The sequence below is a fragment of the Pristis pectinata genome, chromosome 6 (genome assembly GCF_009764475.1).
Source record: "Pristis pectinata isolate sPriPec2 chromosome 6, sPriPec2.1.pri, whole genome shotgun sequence".
Classification (NCBI taxonomy): domain Eukaryota; kingdom Metazoa; phylum Chordata; class Chondrichthyes; order Rhinopristiformes; family Pristidae; genus Pristis; species Pristis pectinata.
In genome coordinates, this window is record NC_067410.1 from 68,377,446 (window position 1) to 68,399,578 (window position 22,133).

General features: G+C 39.5%; 1 protein-coding gene across 7 annotated transcripts in view; it reads left to right on the forward strand.

Annotated features, from left to right (window-relative positions):
* Positions 1-22,133, forward strand: part of ppp2r3a (protein phosphatase 2, regulatory subunit B'', alpha) — a 292,477-nt gene that overhangs the window by 228,688 nt on the left and 41,656 nt on the right. For 6 of the 7 annotated variants that reach the window (XM_052018001.1, XM_052018000.1, XM_052018002.1 and 3 more), the window contains 3 exons: positions 13,135-13,386; positions 17,258-17,361; positions 20,782-20,884. In XM_052018001.1, coding sequence (XP_051873961.1) covers positions 13,135-13,386; positions 17,258-17,361; positions 20,782-20,884 — 459 coding nt within the window. Of the gene's footprint in view, positions 1-10,451; positions 10,749-13,134; positions 13,387-17,257; positions 17,362-20,781; positions 20,885-22,133 lie in introns of those variants that run through there. The other variant, XM_052018006.1, reaches the window with a different exon arrangement.

Genomic DNA, 22,133 nt, shown 5'->3' on the forward strand with positions numbered 1-22,133 from the left:
AATCGTTGGACAAAAAAAGTTTTTCTTCATATGTTATTGCTTATTTTACCAGTCACCTTCATTCTCTATTCCATAGTTCCAGATTCCTCTACCAATGGAAACAGATAACCTCTATCCACTCTGTCTATACCCTTCATAACTTTAAATAGCTCTTTCAGATCTCCTTGCAACTGCTTCTATCCAGGGAGAACAACCCCAACTACTCCAGTCCATTCATGTAACTATGTAGTCCTTCGCCCCTGAAATCATATTGTTTAACATCTTTTCTAAAATGTGGAACCCAGAACTGGACCCCAGTACTCCAGCTGTGGCATAACCAGTATATTATAAAGATTCAAATACCTTCTTTGTTCTTGTACTCAATGTTGTATTTAGAAAGCCCACGATTCCATATGTTTTTTTAATCAGTTTCTCACCCCGCCCCACTACTTTCAATGAACCGTGAACATATAACTCCATACGACTCTGTTCTTGTGCCTTTTATAGAATTGTGGCTTCTAGTTTGCTTTGCTTCTTCTCATTCATCCTACCAAACTGTAACACTTTATAATTCTCAGCATTAAATTAGCCACCCGTCCACCCATTTCACCAACCTGTATATATCTCTTTGAAGTATATTACTACCCTCATTGCATTTCATTGGGTCTCCAGCTTAGTGTCATCTGCAAATTTGTAATTTGTATCCTGTACACCCAAGTTCAAATCATCAATACATATTAATAAAGCAGTGGTCTTAGCAGAGAAATCCCACTATACACTTCGCTTTGGTCTGAAAAACATGTTTTCACTACTACCGTTTGACTCCTGTGATTTAGTCAATTTTGTATCCATGCTGCTCCAGACCCATTTCTTCCATGTCTTTCAATCTTGATGACAAAGCTATTATGTGGTACCTTACCAAATGCCTTTTGGGAGTCCATATAAACCGCAGCAACTGCAATTCACTCTTCAATCCTCTCTATAACTTGATCAAAAAATCACTACCAAGTTAGATAGACACAATTTGCCTTCGACAAATCTGAACTTTAAACGATATTCACTTATGATTTACTCAATGATTACTTATCTAATCAATCCACACTTGACTGTTAATTCTGCCCCTGATTATTGTTTCTAGTACTTTTCATTGGGTCTTCCTGGTCCTGTATTGGAATCCGGTTTATTATTACTGACTTATATGACCGTGAAATTTGTTGTTTTTCGGCAGCAGTATAATGCAAAGACATAAAAATTACTATAAATTACAAAATAAATAAATAGTGCAAAAAAAAAAGAACAATGGAGTAGTATTCATAGGGTCATGGACTGTTCAGAGATCTAATGGCGGAGGGGACGAAGCTGTTCCTAAAATGTTGAGTGTAGGTCTTCAGGCTCCTGTACTTCCTCCCTGATGGTAGTAACGGGAAGAGGGCATGTCCCAGATGGTGAAGGTCCTTAGTAATGGATGCCGCCTTCTTGAGGCAACACCTCTTGAAGATGTCCTCAATGCTGGGGAGGGTTGTGCCCATGATGGAGCTGGCTGAGTCTACAACCCTCTGAAGCCTCTTGTGATCCTGTGCATTGGAGCCTCCATGTCAGGCTGTGATACAACCAGTCAGAATGCTCTCCACCATACATCTCTGGAAATTTGCAAGAGTCTTTGATGACGTACCAAATCTCCTCAAACACCTAACGAAGTAGAGCCACTGGTATGCCTTCTTCGTGATTGCATCAATGTGTTGGGCCCAGGATAGATCCTCTGAGATGTTGACACACAGGAACTTGGAGCTGCTCACCCTTTCCACCTTCCTGAAGTCCACAATCAATTCCTTGGTCTTGCCGATGTTGAGTGCGAGGTTGTTGTTATGACACTAACAACCAGCTGATCTGTCTCACTCCTGTACACCTCCTCGTTGCCATCTGATATTTTACCAACAACAGTGGTGTCATCTGCAAATTCATAGATGGCGTTTGAGCTGCGCTTAGCCACACAGTCACGGGTGCAGAGGGAGTAGAGCAGTGTGCTAAGCACATATCCTTGAGGTACGCCTGTGTTGGTTGTTAGTGAGGAGGAGATGTTATTACCGATCCGCACTGACTGTGCTCTCCCAATAAGGAAGTCGAAGATCCAATTGCAGAGGGAGGTACGGAGGCCCAGGTTTTGAAGCTTAGTGATTAATAGTGAAGGGATGATGGTGCTGAACACCAAGCTGTAATTGATAAACAGCTCACCACTGAGGTGAGCTGCAGTTGCTGGTTTTTTTGAACAAGGTATAACATTTACAATGTTCTTGTCCTCAGGCACCACCACTGAATATTTAGATGTTTGGAAAGTTATTGACAGGTCTTGTTCAGTTTCCTCCCTTACTTCCCCGAGCAACCCAGGATGCATCTATTTGAACTGGTGACTTTCTAGCACTTTCTCTTTCTCAGTTTTTAGCCCATCTAGGATCTCAATCACATCTTCCTTCACTGAGACTCAATTAACATATCAACCATATCTTCTACCTCTGTGACTCGATTTTCTTTCTGGTGCCTAATGAACTCCACCTCTCCTTTTATAAATCTGCGCCTGTTCCCTTCTGAACTTTGTGCAATTGGCTTGGTTCTCACCTTCGTTAGAAGGCTGGCATCTGTTATATGCTGCAACAAACAATCTGCTGGAGGAACTCAGTGGGTCAAGCAGCATCTGTGGGAGGAAAGGAATTGTTGACGTTTTGGGTCGAAACAATTTCTTGTGTCTTCACCTGTTATATATTCGTTTTCTCTACTCTATTTTACCCTCTGCCTTTTTCATTACCCATGGAGTTCTGGCTTTAATTTCCCTAGCTTTCCTTCACATGCAGAAGTATCTCCACTGCAGCTGAAACATTTCAATGGCAGTCTTGCCTGCCAAGCTTTGATTCCAATTTACCTGGGCCAGATCTGTTCTTGCCTTGTTGAAATTGATACTTCTCCAATTCACTATTTTTTAAACTTGGAATAGTCTATGCCCTTTTCTATAATAATTCTAAATGTTATGATCATTTCTGGCCCAACAAAGAAGATGACTTTTGGGCTTGGTTCTGGAAAATTAGCAGGCCAAGTGGAGCAGATATCAGTGGGGGAACCCTCAGAAATAATGGAGACACAAGAGATTGCAGATGCTGGAGTCTGGAGCAACAAACGATCTGCTGGAGGAACTCAGCAAGTCGAACAGCATCTGTGGGGGGAATAGAATGTCGCCTTCTGGGTCAAAACCCTGCATCAGGTCCAGGGCAGGCCTGATGCAGGGTTTTGACCCAAAACGTCGACAATTCCTTTCCCCCCACAGATGCTGTTCGACTTGCTGAGTTCCTCCAGCAGATCGTTTGTTGCTCCAGACTCCAGCATCTGCAATCTCTTGTGTCTCCATTGTTTCTGAGGGTTCCCCCACTGATATCTGCTCCACTTGGCCTGCTAATTTTCCAGAACCAAGCCCAAAATGTCATCTTCTTTGTTGGGCCAGAAATATACTGATCAAGAAAGTTCATTTCAACTCCACCCCTCCTCATCACTTTTGTGCTATTATCCCAGTCCTTGAATAGCCGAGGTCTCCCTTTATCACCTTGTACGTCTCTGCAATAGAACATAGAACATTACAGCACAGTACAGGCCCTTTGGCCCACCATGTTGTGCTGACATTTTATCCTGCTCTAAGATCTATCTAACCCTTCCTTCCCACAGACCCCTCCATTTTTCTGTCATACATGTGCCTATCTAAGAGTCTCTTAAATGTCCCTAATGTATCTGCCTCCACCACCTCTGCCAGCAGTGTGTTCCACGCACCCACCACTCTCTGTGTAAAAAAACTTACCTCTGACATCTCCCCATATCTTCCTCCAATCACCTTAAAATGCTTCTTTCTTCCTCTTGACAAGGTATTCTACATCTCTTGTCAACCATGGAGATTTCTCTGCAAATTTGCTCCTCAAAATACTTCCCAAAACCAGAAGTCTATAGAAAGATCGCGGAAGTGTAATTGAAATTTTATTCTGTCCTTGAGAATTCCAGGATATCCTCTCTCTCTGGCACACTAATATTCTCCTTAATCAATGTTACCTCTCTCCCTTTCTTCCTTTCCCTGTCCTTCTTGAACACTTTATGTCCAAGAATACTCATGCATGTGGTCCTGGGTTGCAACTTCAGCAGGCTGACACCTCATTTTTAGATATGCCTGGTGCTGTTCCTGCCATGCCCTTCTGTACTCCTCATTGAACCATGGTTGATCCACTGGCTTGATAATAATGGCAGAGCAAAGGATATGCTGAGCTTTAAGGTTATAGGTTGTGGTGACATATATTTCTGTTGCTTCATTTATTTCTGTTGTCTCAGTGTTTCTTCCAAGTTTGTTCAATGTGGAGGAGCACTAATTCATCAACTGAGAAATGTGTTTTTTAAAAATTAAGATAAAAAAATAATGATAAGACTATATTGGATGTTGGAACAATGGACAGGACAATCCCACAATATTGAAATTACACAGATGTATCTTTGTCACTTTTTTATATGTAAAAACCATTGCATAAATCCTAAACAGTGAGAAGTAAATATCAGAAAACATAAGAAACTAACTGGAAACTAGACTCCATTCTCAAATAAATTAATTTTTAACATCATCAGTTTCTTGCAAGAGATCCATAGGAAAACTTCCAACGGAAGACATCCGATTAATTAATAACACTTTAAAGTTTAGAATTTATTACGCCATATGAGATCTGTATCTCAAGTTATAAAGATTTCATCACAAGTAGAATGTTATACCTTTTTACATTTTTTATGTATATTGACACAGTTCCTCACACATCATAGACCTGTAAAGCAATTAGCAGTGTGCTTGTGAAAGATATTTTTAAAATAAATATTATAAATCCTTTGTTAAAAAGAAAAACATGCACTTTTGTGCCCCTTTCAAGATGTCCCAAAGTGTTATACAGCCAGTGAAATACTTTTGAAATGTAGCCACAGGAAATGCAGCACCCAGATACCTCCCACAAACAATGTGGCAATGGCCAGATAATCTGTTTTAGTGATGTCTGGTGAGGAATAAATATTGTCAGGGTTTAGGGAAGAAATTGTCTGGTTTTGTTTAAGGAAATATTATGGAATCTTTTACATGAAACTAGACAACTTTGATTTAACATCTCATCTGAAAGGCAGCATCTTCACTCTTCAGTGCTGCATCCAAGTGTCTGCCTAGATTGTTGTACTTGAGTCTCTGGAATGAGACTTGAACCTGGAACCTTTGACTCAGAGACGAGAAGGCTGCCACAGCTAACAGCTCCACACAGAGTAGATGTGGTAAATGTCTACCATTTTATGAGGAAAGAACTACCAGATTATTTGTCACAGACTCATAGAGTCAGAGCACGGAAGCAGGTCCTTCGGCCCACCAAGTCCACATTAACCATCAAGTATGCATTTACACTAATCCCACTTTATTCTACCACTACCACTGCACTTACCTACATACTACAGGCAATTTACAATGGCCAATTAACTTCCCAAACCGCACATCTTTGGCATACCGGAGGAAATGGGAGTACTTGTAGCAACCCACGAGTAACAGAGAGAATGTGCAAACTCCATAGGAGATAACACTAGAGGTGAAGATATTGCATCCAATTACTACCTAATAATGCTTCATATAGATGGCTCGCGGTTTGAATGAGCAGAGATACCTGATTAAAAGGTTGCCTTCTAAAAATAGTCTGACATTGTTCTCTGTGCCTGTTAATGTAGAAGTCCCATCTGTTAATGTTATTAAAAATGTTAAAGAATATTTATCAGCAATAGAACAAACATTCCATGTCCAGCTTTTACTTCAGTCCTGCCTGCTTTCACTTGTTTCGGGACTTGAGAAAAGCACCATGTATGTTGCACCAAACAGATACACAAAATGTGGTTGTCAATTTCTAATGAGAATACTATAAAAACCTTAACAAATGGGGCATAAACCCTACTGTTGCCAACGTGAGGGGGCTTATGTGGTGTATAAATGCCAGCATTGACTAATTAGAATGTCTATTTCTGTGCCGTAGACTCAATCTAGTTTTTCTGTGCTATTTGTGGACCTTCCACTGAAAGGACAAGCTGGGGCACTTACATGGAAAATGGCCCATTTTATGCCAAAGTTAAGTTGGAGAAACCAAATTCCCAACTAACCAAACAAGTCACACAGTGCCTGGTTATTTGCAGTATTTGAACCTGAAATATCCACTACTTGCAAAATGCAACATCACCACGGTATTTGCAAATAACGTCATCACATCTTTAGAGCAGAGGAATATGCTGAAGCTGGGAAGCAGCATGTGGCAGGTGCTAGATTAAATATAGCTCAGTGAAAGCTAGCTGGCGGGCAGTGACTACATTTTAACCCCTGCTTGTATCCAGCGTAAAGCAGTAAATTCTCAGAACTTCCAAAACTGACTCAGAGACAATAGGGCCTCTTAAGTGCGTGAGAATGGGCTTTCCATTCTACGAGGTCTATGTGGCATGGGATTAAGAGGCAACAGGCAGTTGCTGGCATTGAGTAACAACCTTGTTCTACATATCTCCAAGAAGCTGATCTTTCAAATTTGGCTGACTGGTTCCTCATCCAAAAAAGGTGGGAGGTTCATTTTAATATTGCTTTGCAAATTATATTTAAGCTTGTTGGCTTCCTGGACAGAGAGTGAAGGAGAGGAGGAGAAGAAAATAAAGAGCAAAGGACAGGAAGTGGATAGTTGGATGACTAGGTGTTACAGGGGAGGCACATTTTGCCAGGCTTGTTTAAAGAGTCCTTGATGCTGGGAAGTACCAGAAGGCCACACAAGAGAAACAGAAAAAGCTGGAAAAAAAAAACAAAGTCATTGACTGCAAACTGCCTCCTCAATCCAAAGGCAATGGTGATGGACAATAAAGGATGGCATTGCCAATGATGTCCACATCCCTTGAACAAATAAACAAATGAGGAAAAGAATGATTTACTTGACATATTAGATTTCAAGCCTCTTTGACAGTACCATCTACAAACTCAACAAAATCCAACTATAAACCTGTTTCATTGATAAGAGAACCTGGCAATTGTCAATAAGTTGAAACAAATGTAAACCACAGATTGTTTCAATGTTAAATACTGATGTAGTTCATTGAAACATGCAACTGAGACTTTCCTATTGGGACAACTATTTCTGGTATTGGGGCTCTACTTCAGTAAACCAGTTAACTGATGTTGAGCTGAAGTTTTGCAAAATGCTCTTTCAATACTGCACAAATGCATGGTGTTCCTGTACTGCCATCATCAACCTAGAAGAGAGTTTGGTGCACTTCCTAAAGAGAATAGAAAATGTTGTTCCAAGATGGGTCTTCCTGTTGGATGGAGACCTTGAGGTAAAAATGTCAGTACTCTGCAGCTGAGGGAGGACATGAGCTGTTATTGCCTTCTCCTGGTCACTTACACATCATCTCTCACCTGGTGAACTAACCATCCAGACCTCCTGAATGGTCACTTGTTAAGAATTGAATGACAGAGGATATCGGGTAATACTGCTTACTGACTTCTTGAGAAATGTTGGGACTTACAGTTTGCCTGTAAAATGAGAACAGTTTGTGTGCCTAATGAATGTTTTATTTTGGGCCAGCTGGAATGTGAGTGATCATGCAGGATAGATACAAAAGCTTGAAAGGACATACCACTAAGCTCAAGGACAGCTTCTATTCCGCTGTTATAAGACTATTAAATGGTCCCCTACTACAGTAAGATAGACTCTTGACCTCACAGTGTATCTCATAGCCGAGCACTTTATTGTCTGCCTGTACTACACTTTCTCTGTAACTTAACACTTTATTCTGCATTCTGTTTTTGTTTTTCCCTTATAATACCTCAATGCACTGATGTGATAAAATTATCTGTATGGATGGCATGCAAAACAAAGTTTTTCACTATACTTCAGTACGTGACAATAATAGACCAATAATAGAAAATAGTCGCTATATCCCTGATTTTCAAGAAAACTTCATCCTATTCATGTTTTTGATTATTCATGCCTTTGAACCCCTGTGATCAAGTATTATCAGTTCAAAATGTCCAACTTGCATAGAATAAGGAAGCCCTTCCTCAACTGAAGGTCTTTTCAAGTTCTGTGGTCATTTTTACAAAGAAACAGCATTGTGACGTTGAAAATTAGAGGAGAATCTAAAAAGTGCAACATTAGTTTGTATATAAGTAAATAATATCCATCATGCAAATACTATGCAAGGTTGCTTTGTGAGCTTACTTTTCCAGATATTAGGGCGACAATTCTAAATTACGTGGCTGCAGTGCAGTTTGGCATGATGAAATGCAGATGTGAATGTGAAGCTGAGAGTATATAACTTTTGTCATGACTCAACAGGTCAAGAGGAAGCTCTGCCATGTAAACTAGTGAAATGCTGGCCATTTCTGTTTTGGCACACTGCAGAATGTTGTTAAACGTCTTCCTCATCTGTTCCTATGTCCTTGGCTGCCATGGAGAGTATTATTTCTGTCCATTGCTAACTAGACTAGAAGGAGCACCTGCTAGTGAACTGTTTTGCAAGCAACGCAACAGAATGAAAGTACTATACCCTCCAAGACTCCAATTTATAGATTCAAACCTAACCAAAATTAAGAAGAACTTCTAAATATTAGCTACAGCTATATGTTATTTCACTTCCTCCTGCCTATCCACACCCCTTAACTTTCAAGATATCAATCCTGGCTTGGAGCCAGATATGCACAATTAATTAATCAGACCTTATGAAATTCAGTTCTGGGATCAAAGCGTTTATCCAATAGTATTTTTGTCCAGGGTGAGTGGTTTGTTTTTCCATAAGAAGAGTAATTATACTCAAATGCTGTTGGAAACAATGAGGTCAGTTAACAACAGCAATAAAAGACAATGGATGAAAGTCATTCCAATTTGCATAATGGAGAAGTTTCTTTACTTGCAAATTGTGAACAAAAACTCTTATGAACAAAACTCTCTTTTTGACCTTACATTCAATTGGCAAATGCCACAGTTTGTAAAGAGTGTAAGCTGTCTTGGAGGACTAGTGAATGTAGAGACTGTACAATCACTGCAATTATAGACATTTGAAATATATCATAAATTGAACAAACACATAGAGAAATATCCCTAGCTTTGTCTTAAATTAATACTAATCATATATTGAGCTAGGAATGCAATATAATAAATTTTGTATTGAACTCAGTAAATTTAAAGCGAGCATGGGAAACAAAACCAGGTGAGTTGTAAGACGGGACAGGAGACGGCGCCTGATTGATCGACTGGATTGATTTCTGAGATAGCAGGATTGACCTATGAGGAGAAATTATACAGATTGCGCCTATGCTCTCTCTAATTTAGAAAAATGAGAAATGATTTCATATTAAATTGTTACAGAGCTGATAACCTAAATGCAGGGATGATGTTTCCCCGACTAGAATGTCTAGAACCAATAGTTACAGCCTGAAAATAAAGGATTGACAATTCTGGACTGTGATGAGAAGACATTTCTTCACTCAGATGATAGTGACTATTTGGAATTATGTAGTTAAGAGAGCTGTGGAGGCTCAGCTACTGCTTATATGCAGGACGGAGATTGATAATTTTTTGGGACTATTAATGGAATCGGGGGATGTGGAGTTAGTGCAGAAAAGTGGTGCTGAGGTAAAAAAAAACTGGCCATGATCTTATTGAACGGCAGATAAGGCACCAGGGAATAAATGGTCAATCCCTGTTTCTTTTACTTAATCTTCTTATTATGTAAGGAATATGTTAGGAAAAATCATTTCCTGAAAGAGTAAGGATCTGGAGTTCACTGCCTGTAGGGGTGGTGGAACCAGAATCAATCTCCAGCTTCAAAAGGGGGATTAGATGACATTTGGAAAGAATTATTTGCAGTGCTCTGTGGAATAAGCAGGCAAATGCGATTGACAGGACTGCTGTACTAGGAGTTAGCATAAACTCAACGGGCCAAATGGCATCCTCCATTGCCAATAACAGTTCTATGATTGAAATGCAGAGTATTTTAAAACTTTCTATTTCAAATGCAAAACCACATATATACTCAGTGGATAACCTGTACGTGCAACGACAGTTGAACTATAGACACCACCAAAACGAGTTAAATTAAGCAGTCCTCGTTAAATTAAGCCAAGCTCGAATTTTAAAAGTCTGCCGACTGTGGGAGGGAAATGAATGTTCCCACAAAGAGTGTTATTGGAGTAACACTGCAATGTCTGACACTTTTCTTGCAGTTGCTATTTTTTCTTTCTGGTAAATGTGGAGACGTGTAATTCACGTCTCTTCTGCAATTAACTACTTCAAGGTCTGTCAAAGCTAATTTCAATTCAGGCATCTATGTAGTACACTGGGGTCCTGAGAGGGGAGGGAGGAAGGGTGGGTGGGTGGGTGGGGGGTGGTCTTAGGTTCTTTGTTCAGTCTTGCCTAGGCAATGAATGGAAAGAAGAGCAATGTGTTAGGTGGTGGACAACGCTAGGTGCAGTACTTGTGGCAGCTCAGGTCTCCCAGCACGTCCTGGTTGCACCTGGCTCGGTATGTTAATATTTAACCCTTTGGGGACACCAGCAACATTTTCAGAATCCCTCAGCAAGCTGCAAGAGTGGCGCCTCACCCCTAACGTCCACGAAGCTCTCTGTGCATTTATCTTCTGATTCTTCATGATGTCTCGCGTTCGAAACTTATTCCAACAAGCCACTTCTGCAGATGCTATATGAAAGAAAAAAGGTGCGTGAAAGTGTATTCTACAAGTTCTCAAAGGGTTAAAAGTCAGTGGAACTGCTTCATTCTGTTCAGGAGTCAATTATGACGCACAGATAAATTGAGATAAGTTAAATTCTTCTATTATTATTTATTAGGAGTGCTGAGGTCTTTTATAGTGACTTTCACTTTGAAATTTGGCCTCAGCTGTGTGTATGGATAGAATGAGCAGAATCCTTTTCCTTGGGATTTCTGATTTTTGCACCGGGGATTGAATCCCGCGATCCCTTCGTTTCTTTCCTCTCTGTGAAAGCCTGCAGTGTTATGCCTTGAGGAAAGACGGGAGAAGTATATTGCATCTGTGCTTGTGATGAGGACGATGGATCGCAGGCTGTCCCTTGCCCCCGGGTCACTCTGCTTTTCTGCAGCGTGGGCTGACCGCAGTGGTTGTGCTGCTCTCTGGTTTGTTGTGGTTTGGTTTCTCACTTTTCTGCCGAACTCGTGCACCCCCTAAAGAGAAAAGCGTATCATCCTGAAAACCACCCGCTTCCATTGCCACGTCCTCTCGAATCTCATCATGAACAAGTCCTCGAGGTCTTTAAATATTTATGCCACTGTCATGATAATGTTCTAAATGAACTCCGTGATCTGAACAAAAATGCAGATGCTGGAAACCTGAAATAAAACAAAATGCTGGAAACACTCAACAGGTCAGGTAGTTTTTTTGGAAAAGAGGACAGTGTTAACGTTTCAACTCAGTGTTTTCTTTTGTAATCTGAGCTCTAGTTAAGAATTGAAATAATGCTTAAATTCTACAACCCTGATTAAAAGGGCAATGTCTTCAAGAGATGGCAACATTTGAGTGACAAGTGTTATAAGATTAATTTAAATATTTGTTTCATTGCTGTGTCCCACTTTTATATATAAAATGGATGGTCACATTTATAAAGGTTAATGTTGCATTGTATTTACAGCACAGAAACTGCCTGTTTAGCCCAGCAGGTTTGTAAAGATTGGACATGCACCTGTTTCCATCCTTTTTCATTTCATTTTATCAATATCTCCTTCCTTCTTTCTCTGCTGTACTTAGCTATCTTCCCCAAAATGCATCTGTGACATTATCTTCAGCTCATTAACTAGAACACAAAACTATGGAATGATCACTAAGTAAAAACCAGGAACATTAAAATCCAAGTAAGAAATGCTAGAGAGTGGGGCATAGGTAGAAAGAGTGATATTAGAGAGAGAGTTTAAGGGAGAGGAATAACAGAAAAGGAAATGAGGAATATGGGTTAGTGCAAGAAAGCGTAAAAGATCAGCTGTGATTTTATTGAATGACAGAGCAGACGTGAAGGGCCAAGTGGCCACTTCCTTCTGTCTTATGCTCGTAAGAAAGTTTCCCCTGATCGTTTCAATGTATTAGTGACCATCACGTATGTTTGTGTCCTTTAGCTTCAGACTTGGTCAAAAGTTAATGCGTAACCTTTGTATTTAACCCCATCAGATATAAAGATGAACTCATCCTTTTTATCAAAGAGCCCCAAACTGTTCAGTCTTGCCTTAAATTAAATCTGGTGGGAATTACCAGAATCAAAATGTTGCATTCTAGATCCACTGAAATGGTTAATACACTGATTTGAATTTTATATATATCACTGAATAAGTAAGATAACCTGCAAATAGTTATCAGTGCAAAGCTATTGCATCCTTTCCAGCTAATCAGAAATGGTATTTTGCTGTGTTGACAGGGCAGTTTCAATGCAGGAATGACGGGCTCTGTTTTGGTGTTAAATATATACATATTTCCAAAAAGGAGTCCAGAAATTTAAGTTCTAAATAAGATGGGACATAATAAGGTGCTATGAGAACCAAGTGGATGTTATGAACTATATATATGACAAAACATGTTGCAATCTCAACAGGAAAACATCTTCTGAACTTTGTAAGATTTTTGGTGAATCTTCTATGGCCTTGCTCAAGGTTAGTTGGAGGATATTATTTGTATTTTTACAAAAAAGATTGCACTTTGGCAACATGTTTTTTTTAAAAAATCCATATCTGGGAAATTTTATTTATTAGCAACTTTTCATTTGTTCATTACTCACCCTTCCAGAGACCAAACAGCTTGAGTGCTGAATGCAGTCCATCAATGGAAGGTCATTTGGGTGGGTGCTTGGTCTCAGCTGGGGTGCTTTAAATCCAGGTCACATTATCTCAGAACATTATTTTTTGTTTCCCTTCTGTGCTCAGAGATGAGGACACCTACCACAACTTGTGTAACTCTATATTTGAAATGGTGAGGCATTCAAGAAGGAAACAGGTCAACTTGTGTGAAATACGAAACAATTTTCACAGCATCATTTGTGAGGAATCAGTGCGGAATTTAAACTGTATGTTCCATTCTCTTTTACAGGTCCAAAGCAATAAAGAAAAGAAACCTGGAACTCCACCTCCTACTGTAACAAACGTGACTCCTAGTCCCCCCCCTTCAAACAAAGTTGTTGTCAGCACTCCGGCATCAGTAAACATTCCACGCTTCTACTTCCCTAAGGGACTTCCAAGTCCTAGCAGTAACCACGAAGAGACCATTGCCAAGGTTGAAGCAGCCTTTGCTGAGTTTGAGGATGAAAAAGGCGACATTTATGAAATGGGCAAAATTGCAAAGGTAGGGAGAAATATCTCTTAATGGCTGTGATATGCAGATTTTTTTTATTATCCATTTCTCCCCTGGAAATCTGGAAACAATGCTCTTACTTGCTTGATTGCTTGGCTACTCTTTGTGGGCATTGTTAGGATTTCTGGAATGTACACTCCCACTAGCCTCAAAATGGAAATATTCGGGTACATGGAGGTCAATAGGCAAACAACTATGATTGCTGGAAATCTGAAATGGAAACCAAAAATACTAGAAACTCTTCCAGGTAGGTAGTGTCTGTGGAGAGTGAAACAGAGTTAAAGTTTCAGGTTGGTGATCATTTCTGGCTGACCTGCAGAGTTTTTACATAATTTTCTTTATTCATTTGAGCTAAAAATTCAACTTGTCACCCAGTTGTCAATCTATGGAGTGTTCCATCACAGGCCATCTGTTTATCTGTCCTTCAAATATACTCTCACAAAGAGGTAAATCCATCAAAGGGATGATGGTAAGATTATAGTGTTCATTGTTTCTTTGACACTGCCTTCTCTCTGGCAGTTCCAAATTTTAAAGAAAAAATCATCCTAATAATTTTGATTTCCTATAAATTTGGAGAGCGATGAATTGCTGCAATAGCAGGTTTTGTCAATTAGTCTCATCTTTGGCATTGGACCATATTTATACTGTTAGTTACTGGCACAGTGATTATAGTGCTAGTGTTGCATCTGCAATTTATGATTGTCATGGCCAGTAGCTTGCTTACTTGACTAACCTTGCGGCCATCTTTGACTGACAAGATGTCAAAGGCTCTATGACAGGTGAAAGGTAAGGTGGCTTCAGGAGCAGGTGGAATTACTGCTGAGGTTCTAAAACTTGATGGAGAAGAGCTCTAGACATGAGTTTGCACCCTCATCTCCCATGTACAGGAAGAGGAGGACATGCCAAGAGATCTCAGAGACTAATTATGATCATCTTCAAGAAAGGAGACAAATTCAAGTGCAATAACCACAGAGGGAGTTCCTTGCTGCCTGCTACGATGAACATCATCACTAGGGTCCTCCTCAGCCATCTCCTCCCTGTGACTAAAGAGCTGCTCCATGAATCATAGTGTGGATTTCATCCATTCAGAGATGCAGTGGATATGATCTTCACCGCTTGACAACTCCAAGAGAATTGCAGAGAGCAGCACCACACTTTACCTGGCCTTTTTTGACCTTGCAGAAACCTTCAATCAGTGAAGTCTCCAGGGCGTCCCTCTCCAGTTTGCTGCCCACAGGAACTTATCTCCATCTTTTGTCTGCTTCAGGGTGACATTGCAAGCCAGAGTCACTCCAGCTTCAATCACCAAGTTGCAGTATGCAGGTGCTTGCATATGTGCACATTCAGAGGTTGAGCTTCAAGGCACTGAATCACATGAGAGAATGGGCCTTTCACTTAATAACTACAAAACTAAGGTGTTTTGTCAGTCTTTCCCCACTGAACAACACAGCCTTTCAACAATAAAAGTCCATGATAGGATGAGGAAATGTGGGCTACTTCCCATACCTTGGGAACGATCTCTCAACGAAGGCAGACATTGATGATGAAATTTACCATCTCCTTCAGTCATGGTCATTTGAAGATGAAGACCTCAAAACTGGCACAAACCTCATGGTCATTGCTCTCTACACTTCTGAAACATGGACTACCTACACCAGGCCTCGAAGCTGTGGAGAGATATCATCAATGCACTCTCTCCAAACTTTTCCAAATCCATTGGCAGGATATGCAGATGCCAGACTACAAGAAAGATGCAGTCATAGTCTTATATAGCACAGAAACAGGCCTTTCAGCCCAACCACACCTATGCTAAGATGTCTGTCTGAGCTAGTCCCATTTGCTTGCATTTGGCCCATATTCCTCTAAATCTTCCTTATCCATGTACCTGTCCAAATATCTTTTAAACATTGTAATCGTACCTGGCTCTACAGCTTCCTCTGGCAGCTCGTTCCATGTCCCCACCACCATCTGTGTGAAAATGTTGCTTTTAAAATGTCCCTTTTACATCTACCCCCTCTCACCTTAAATATGTCCTCTAGTTTTAAACTGCCCTAGCTTGGGAAAAAGACTGACTGTCCACCTTATTTGTGCTTCTCATGATTTTATATACCTCTATGAGGTCACCCCTTGGCCTCTACGTGCCAGGGGAAAAGTCCCAGCCTATCCAGCCTCTCCTTATAATTCAAGCCCTCTATTCATTCACTCGTTGGCACAGCTACTGTCTGAGAAAGTGAGTGTAATGTAACTATATCATGATATGGATAGCAGAGTGGTCTGTTCCTATGCAAAATACTGATTATTTTTGGTACATTCTCAAACTGTTTGAGCCATGTCACATTTTTTATTATCCCCTTCCTGTTTGCTAATTCAAGAAAACCGTCCAGTTATTTTTAGATAGGTCTGTGATTCCTACCTAACCCAGCAGTTACAATGCTTTGGTGAGGGAGGAAGAAAAGTGGACCTGCAGGTACACAGATGGTCGCTTGTTATCCGAAGAGGCCAAATCTAGTTTTGGATTGAGACCCTTCGATGGAACACACTAGGATGTTGCGCTGAATCTTGTAAATCTTTGGAGTTTATTGTTCAATTGAGCTATAAACTAACTCAACCAACATTTACAAGCTTCTTATTAGTCTTGGTTGTTTGAGGTGACCTACTGGCACAGCATAAAGAGACTTGAGGAAGCAAATGTGGGGACTTAAATTTGGCCAGCTTTGTAGGCGCACATTGAACACATTAAACACATGCTCATAGGCATATATCTGGATAATAATCATTGGATTTGTTTGGGAGAAAGGGGTAGGAGGTAGTGTTGGGTGGGGAGGGAGGGAATACGTCCCTTTATGTGCCCTCTTCCTCTCCACCACCCCCCCCCCCTCCAGTTAGAGCAAACATGGAATAAAATAAAAAGGTTTATCACAGTTCCTGCCTTGCAGCTTTAAAGTGTCTTTTATTTCACTGCCACTACATGCTGTTTGGAAATGGTGAACTTCATAACAACCCTCTGTTCAACTTCAGATCTTTATAAAATCCAGATCCTTTTGAAACTATCTTGAATAAGTGCCATTTCCTTTTTTAAAAAAAATATTTTTCTGTGTAGAATCCATGGTTTGGACCATTTTTGAATCCAAAATAGAGAAGTAAAAGGAAAAATTGACTATAAATTCATCTCTAGTCAGTAGTGCTCAATATGCTATATAAACAATGGTTGTGGGTTTGACTCTGCTTTCAAAATATGATATTTCAAAAGCCACATAGAACATACCTTTGCCACTAGATAGTGTGTGCTACTGAGTGGGGATCCATTTCTAGGCAATGGTATCAACCTGCTGGAAACCCAGTTTACCACCTTCAGGATTTTTTTTAAATGTATTAAAATTTAACGCATTGGATATTTTGTGGAAGGAAATACAAGTCTGTCAGAACTAAGGAGTGGTACAGTGGTGCAGCGAGTAGACCTGCTGCCTCATAACTGCAGGGACCAGGGTTCATTCCTTACTTCCGCTGCTGGCTGTGTGGAATTTGTACATTCTCCCTGTGACAACATGAGTTTCTTCCCACCTCCCAAAGGTGTACAGGTTGGTAGGTTAATTAGCCATTCTGAATTGTCCCTGGTGTGTAGGTGAGTGATGGAATCTGGAAAGGGTTGATGGAAATGTGAGGAGAATAAAATAGAATTGGTGTACATAAGTGCTTGATAGCCTGGACTCACTGGATGGAAGGGCCTCTTTTCATGTAGTATGACTGTTATATCTTTAATATCAGATGGGTCCAAGCTGTGATTTTTTTTTATATATATTATTTCCCTGTAGACCTTTATATGAAGCAAGTGATATTTCTGGTTTGGTTTTTGTTTCTCCAGGCATGTGGTTGTCCTTTATACTGGAAAGCCCCCATGTTCATTTCTGCTGGCGGAGAACAAACAGGATTTGTCTCTGTGCACTCATTTGTAGCCATGTGGAGAAGGTGAGTATTATTTCTGTCCTAAACTTGGTTATTACACTCACCAGTAGCCAATATACATGGATACACTAACCTTGCTTCCACATAAAAAGCTTTGGTATTTGTGTAGCAGCTTTCATGATCTAGCAGAGCACACAGTATCTTGCAGCCAACAAAGTGCTTTTAGAAGTATTGCAAACATGACTGAGCAATGTCTTCCGAAGAACAATGAGCAAAATGACCAGATAGTCTGTTTGTGATGTTTGGTTGAGGGATAAATACATAGTCCAAGTTGCAGGGAGAACTTACCAGATCTTCAAAGATACCATTGAGAGGGTAAATTGCACTGTGGTTTTATGAAAGGGGTAGTTCTGGCAGTGCAGCACTTAATACTGCATCAAAATGCGGTTGAGATTACTTGCCAGAGAAGGTCATATAAATACGGTCACATTGGCAAACAACAACTTTTATTAATATAGCTGCTTTGATGTAGAAAAATATTCCAAGATACTTAAAAGAAACGTAATCAGACAAATGTGGGCACAGAGCCAAAGAAGATTCTAAGAAGGTGATTCAAAGTTTAGTCAAAGAAATCTGTAGTTATGAGCTCTCATGAGTTCCCGTTTTTAATCACTCTAGCTTTGGCAGCATATCTTCAGTTGCCTAGATCCTAATCTCTAGAATTCCTGTCCAAAAACTTTCCTGCCTCTTTGATTAAACCTCTGGTCCTAAAATGTAGCTTGGTGTCTAATTTTCTTTGGTAAAATTTCTTTGAATTACTTTAGAATAGCTTGCTACTTTAAAGCTGTTGTATGAATGCCTTTTTAAGCAGGGTCTGAATTGCCAAGAGGGGAGTGGACATGAAGAGAAATTTAGGAAGCAAGTTCCAGAGTGGTGGGCTTGTATAGATGAAGACGTAGCACGTAATGGTGGTGTGAAGGAGGTTATTAACTTGACACCTGTGTTTCTCTATTTAGGCCTACCTTTTGAAAAAATGTGCATTTGTATTGTGCTTCTCACAACCACAAGATTTCCCAAAGTGTTTACAGTCAGTAAATACTTTTGCTGTGTACTTTGATATTGTTGGAATTATTTGTCTGTAAAAAGACCCTTGCAATTTATGGACTCTCATCCTAACAATTTGGGATGAGTTTGAATTCAATTCCAGAACTGAATGGGCCTGGCGGTTGAGAGTCCTGTGGTCCAGCAGAATTTAATTAGTTCAATCTCCAATCTTTAATTAACCTGGATATTTGAAGCTGTGATTTTTGTTTTCCTTTTTATTTGTCTTGGACTCTAAAATTTCCTCAGCAGTCCCAATGGATACAACATAAAAGAAAATCCTTCGATTGAGGTCATGGAGCTTACTCTCTCAGTATGTTGCTGTAACACATAAACTAATGGTAAATCCAGAGTATTAGTTGATTTGTTAAGGAATGCACAAGTTTAAAATGTTAAGTGGTTTTCAAACTAATATTAGATAGAAACTTGCTTATTCCAAGTTATGCTTGTTTGGAATCTTAGTTTATTGGAATAAAAAGTGCAAGACATTCAAAATGAAGTTGAATATAAATAGTGGGAAACTAACCCTTATTGGCTTAAGGGGTGGGGAAAGAACAAATGGTGTCAGGTGATGGTTAATTTGCCCACTCTTTATTTCCCATTCACATTCTTGGCCCTTGATGGATTATGGAAAATTATTTGCTGTCTATTGTTCACTAAGCACTGATTTGTGTGTACTTACAAACAAATGGTGGCATCCTTTTCCCATGTTACTCTCCATGATGAAGCAGCCTTTCATTCATTTAGTTCAATGTATAGTAATGGGAACGCACTGAGGCCATTGAAATGTTGTAATTGTGAATAATACTGTTTGGTGCAAGTCAAAGTGTTCTGCATAGTTCAAACTGGAGTACAAATACAAATTTGACTTGACAGGACAATGTGGATTAAAGCTTTCCTGTTACTACTGGGTCCAAGTATGAATTTGTCCTTTATAGTAATAAGAGTCCTAGCAGAGCTGATCTGGACTGTAAACTTGAACTAACTAATACTGAATACTCATTTGGTTGAAAACTTGGAGTCATAGAGTCAAACAGCATGGAAACAGGCCATTTGGCCCTCCATGTCCATGCTGATCAGTGGGCACCCATCCATATTAATCCCATCTTCCAACACTTATAGCCTTCAATGCCTAGGCTGTTTAAGTGCTCATCCAGACACCTCTTAAATGCTACTAGCAACTCTTGTTTCCACTACTGTTTCCAGCAGTGCCTTCCAGGTACTTGCCACTCCCCCTTGGATCCACTCTAAATCTCTTGCCCCTTACTCTAAATCTATGTCCTCTAGTTTGATTCACCCCTGATAAGGGAAAAGATTCCTGCAGTCTATCCTGACTATGCCCCTCATAATTTTATGACTCTTAAACAGACAAAGCCTCTCCAGTCTCTCCTCAGAACTAAAATGCTCCATCCCAGGCAACATCCTGGTGAATTTGCTCTGTACTCTCTCCAGCACTATCACAGCCTTCCTATAATGTGGTAAACAGAACTGAACACAGTACTCTAGCTGAAGTCTGACCAATGTTTTATAAAGTTGGAACATCACCACCTTACTCTTGTATTCAGTGCCCTAACTAATAAAGGCCTCTGTCCGTAATGCCTTTTTAATCATGTTATCAACCTGTGCTACCACTTTCAAGGATCTTTGGAGTTGCACATTAAAGTCTCTTTGTTCCTCAATACTCCCTAGGACCTTGCCATTTATGGTGCATGTCCTAGCCTCAGTAGTCTCACATTGCATCACCTCACATTTATCAAGATTAAACTCTTGATAAATCTTCCAATTTTTTTTAGCTCATTTCACCATCACACCATCCTTTGTCTCTTCACTCAGATTTCACTCAGAATCTGCAAGGTTAAGAAGTGGAAAAAAATGTAGAAGTGCATTTTTCAAGATTTGGCTTTAAATCAGTAATTTTTGCCTCAAAGTCAACAATGCAAAAATTGTGCTATTTTTATGATGAACTTGAGCTTAATTAAAAGGCAGTATTTGATGTTAAGAAAGAACTTGCATTTACATAACACATTATCATTAATGGAGACAGTAGGAATTGTAGAGTGTAGATTCTACTCAGATGTGAGGAAAAATATACAAAGGAAAACTAAGGGATGCCCTTATAAGAACTTCAGTTATCAAGGCTAATCAATTAGTCTCAATCTATTGCTCTTTTGCTTTGCTCTATAGATTGTTTTGTTTATTTTGGGATAGAATACATTGAAACAAAATTGCTTTTAGTTGTTGAGTGATGTAGAGTGCGAACAAAAATACTGATATATATTTGAATATATTAGATTTAGGCAAGGACTTTTTGTTCATCTTTGCACCTGAAATGGTTTCTTTATGATCCTTGAATAATAAGTGCAATGGTTGAATCTTTCACAGAGTACTACAGAACTGTCATGATGATGCATCTAAGTTCGTCTATCTTCTTGCCAAACCAGGCTGTAACTACCTAGAACAGGAAGACTTCATCCCACTGCTACAGGTCTGCATACACTCATCTCCCCTCTTTTGAATATTTAAATGCAGTACAGCATTTCACAAAGTCAAAGCCTTAACTATTCTTTATGAGCAGTTTCTTTAATTTTGTGTTGATTTTCTTTGGTTTAAAAACAAGTACTTAGAATGGAAGCCTGTAACTATTCAATGTGTAAGTACAGTGAAACCATGGATCTCATTGTTAACTGTGTACACCATGAGCAGAGTAGAAAGTATAGAATTAGTTGGTGTTCAGTGCACTCTGTTGGGATCATTACCATTCATTATGGGGAAAGTTTCCTGATTTATACAATGTTCTAAGCAATATCGAAGGAGCCAAGCTTTTATTAAAACTTTAGAATATGGATTTCAATGTATATGTAAATGTAACCTTATCCCCTCAGCTCTTAAAGCAACAGTGCAGCTGCTTAATGGTGAAAAACAACAAACAGTATGGAGATCCAGAGAGACTTGGAAGTCCACTTGTATGGATCTTTGAATTGCCATTGACAGCTGTATGAAAAAGAATAATTAAACTGACTAACAGAATGCTAGAGTTAATAATCAGTGGGCTGTAGTACAAAGCTACAATTGCAATTAAGCCTAGATAAACTGCATCAAGAGTATTCTGTTCAGTTTGGGTACTGCAATTTAGGAAGATTTTATTAGTCTTGAAGGGAGCACAGGTTTATTGCACACAAACTAGGGTTGTATTCACTGAACTTTGAAGATTAAGATTTTATTTGATGGGTTGGGTAAAGAGAAACTACTGTCTGGGGAAATTCAAAATCTAAAGGATGTAGTCAAAAAAAATTAGAGCCAGGCCTTTCTGGGCTGAGGTTAGGAAACAGTTAATAATTTGGTTGTGATTTGAGGTCTCCTCTGTAAATGTTGATAAATTCTAGATCAATTGTTAATCTTGCATCTTGCCTTTGCTTGATGGAAATTTATTAAAGTTATTAAGAGCTTATGAAATTATACTGCAGGTTCAGCCATGAACTCATTGAATGTTAGAGCAAGCTCAAGTAACTAAATGCTCAACTATTTTCTCCCCTAACTTGTGATAAGCAGAATTTGAATAATCAACATAAAGCATTTACACTGAGTAAACATTCAAAATGAAGGGAAATAATACACGGTGGGCGCAGGCATTCTGAAATAACATCAGATAACAGTGGACAAACTCAACTAATCAGCACCAATGAAGAGACGAACAATTGAGATTAAAATAATGTATATTTGTGGAAGAATTAGTA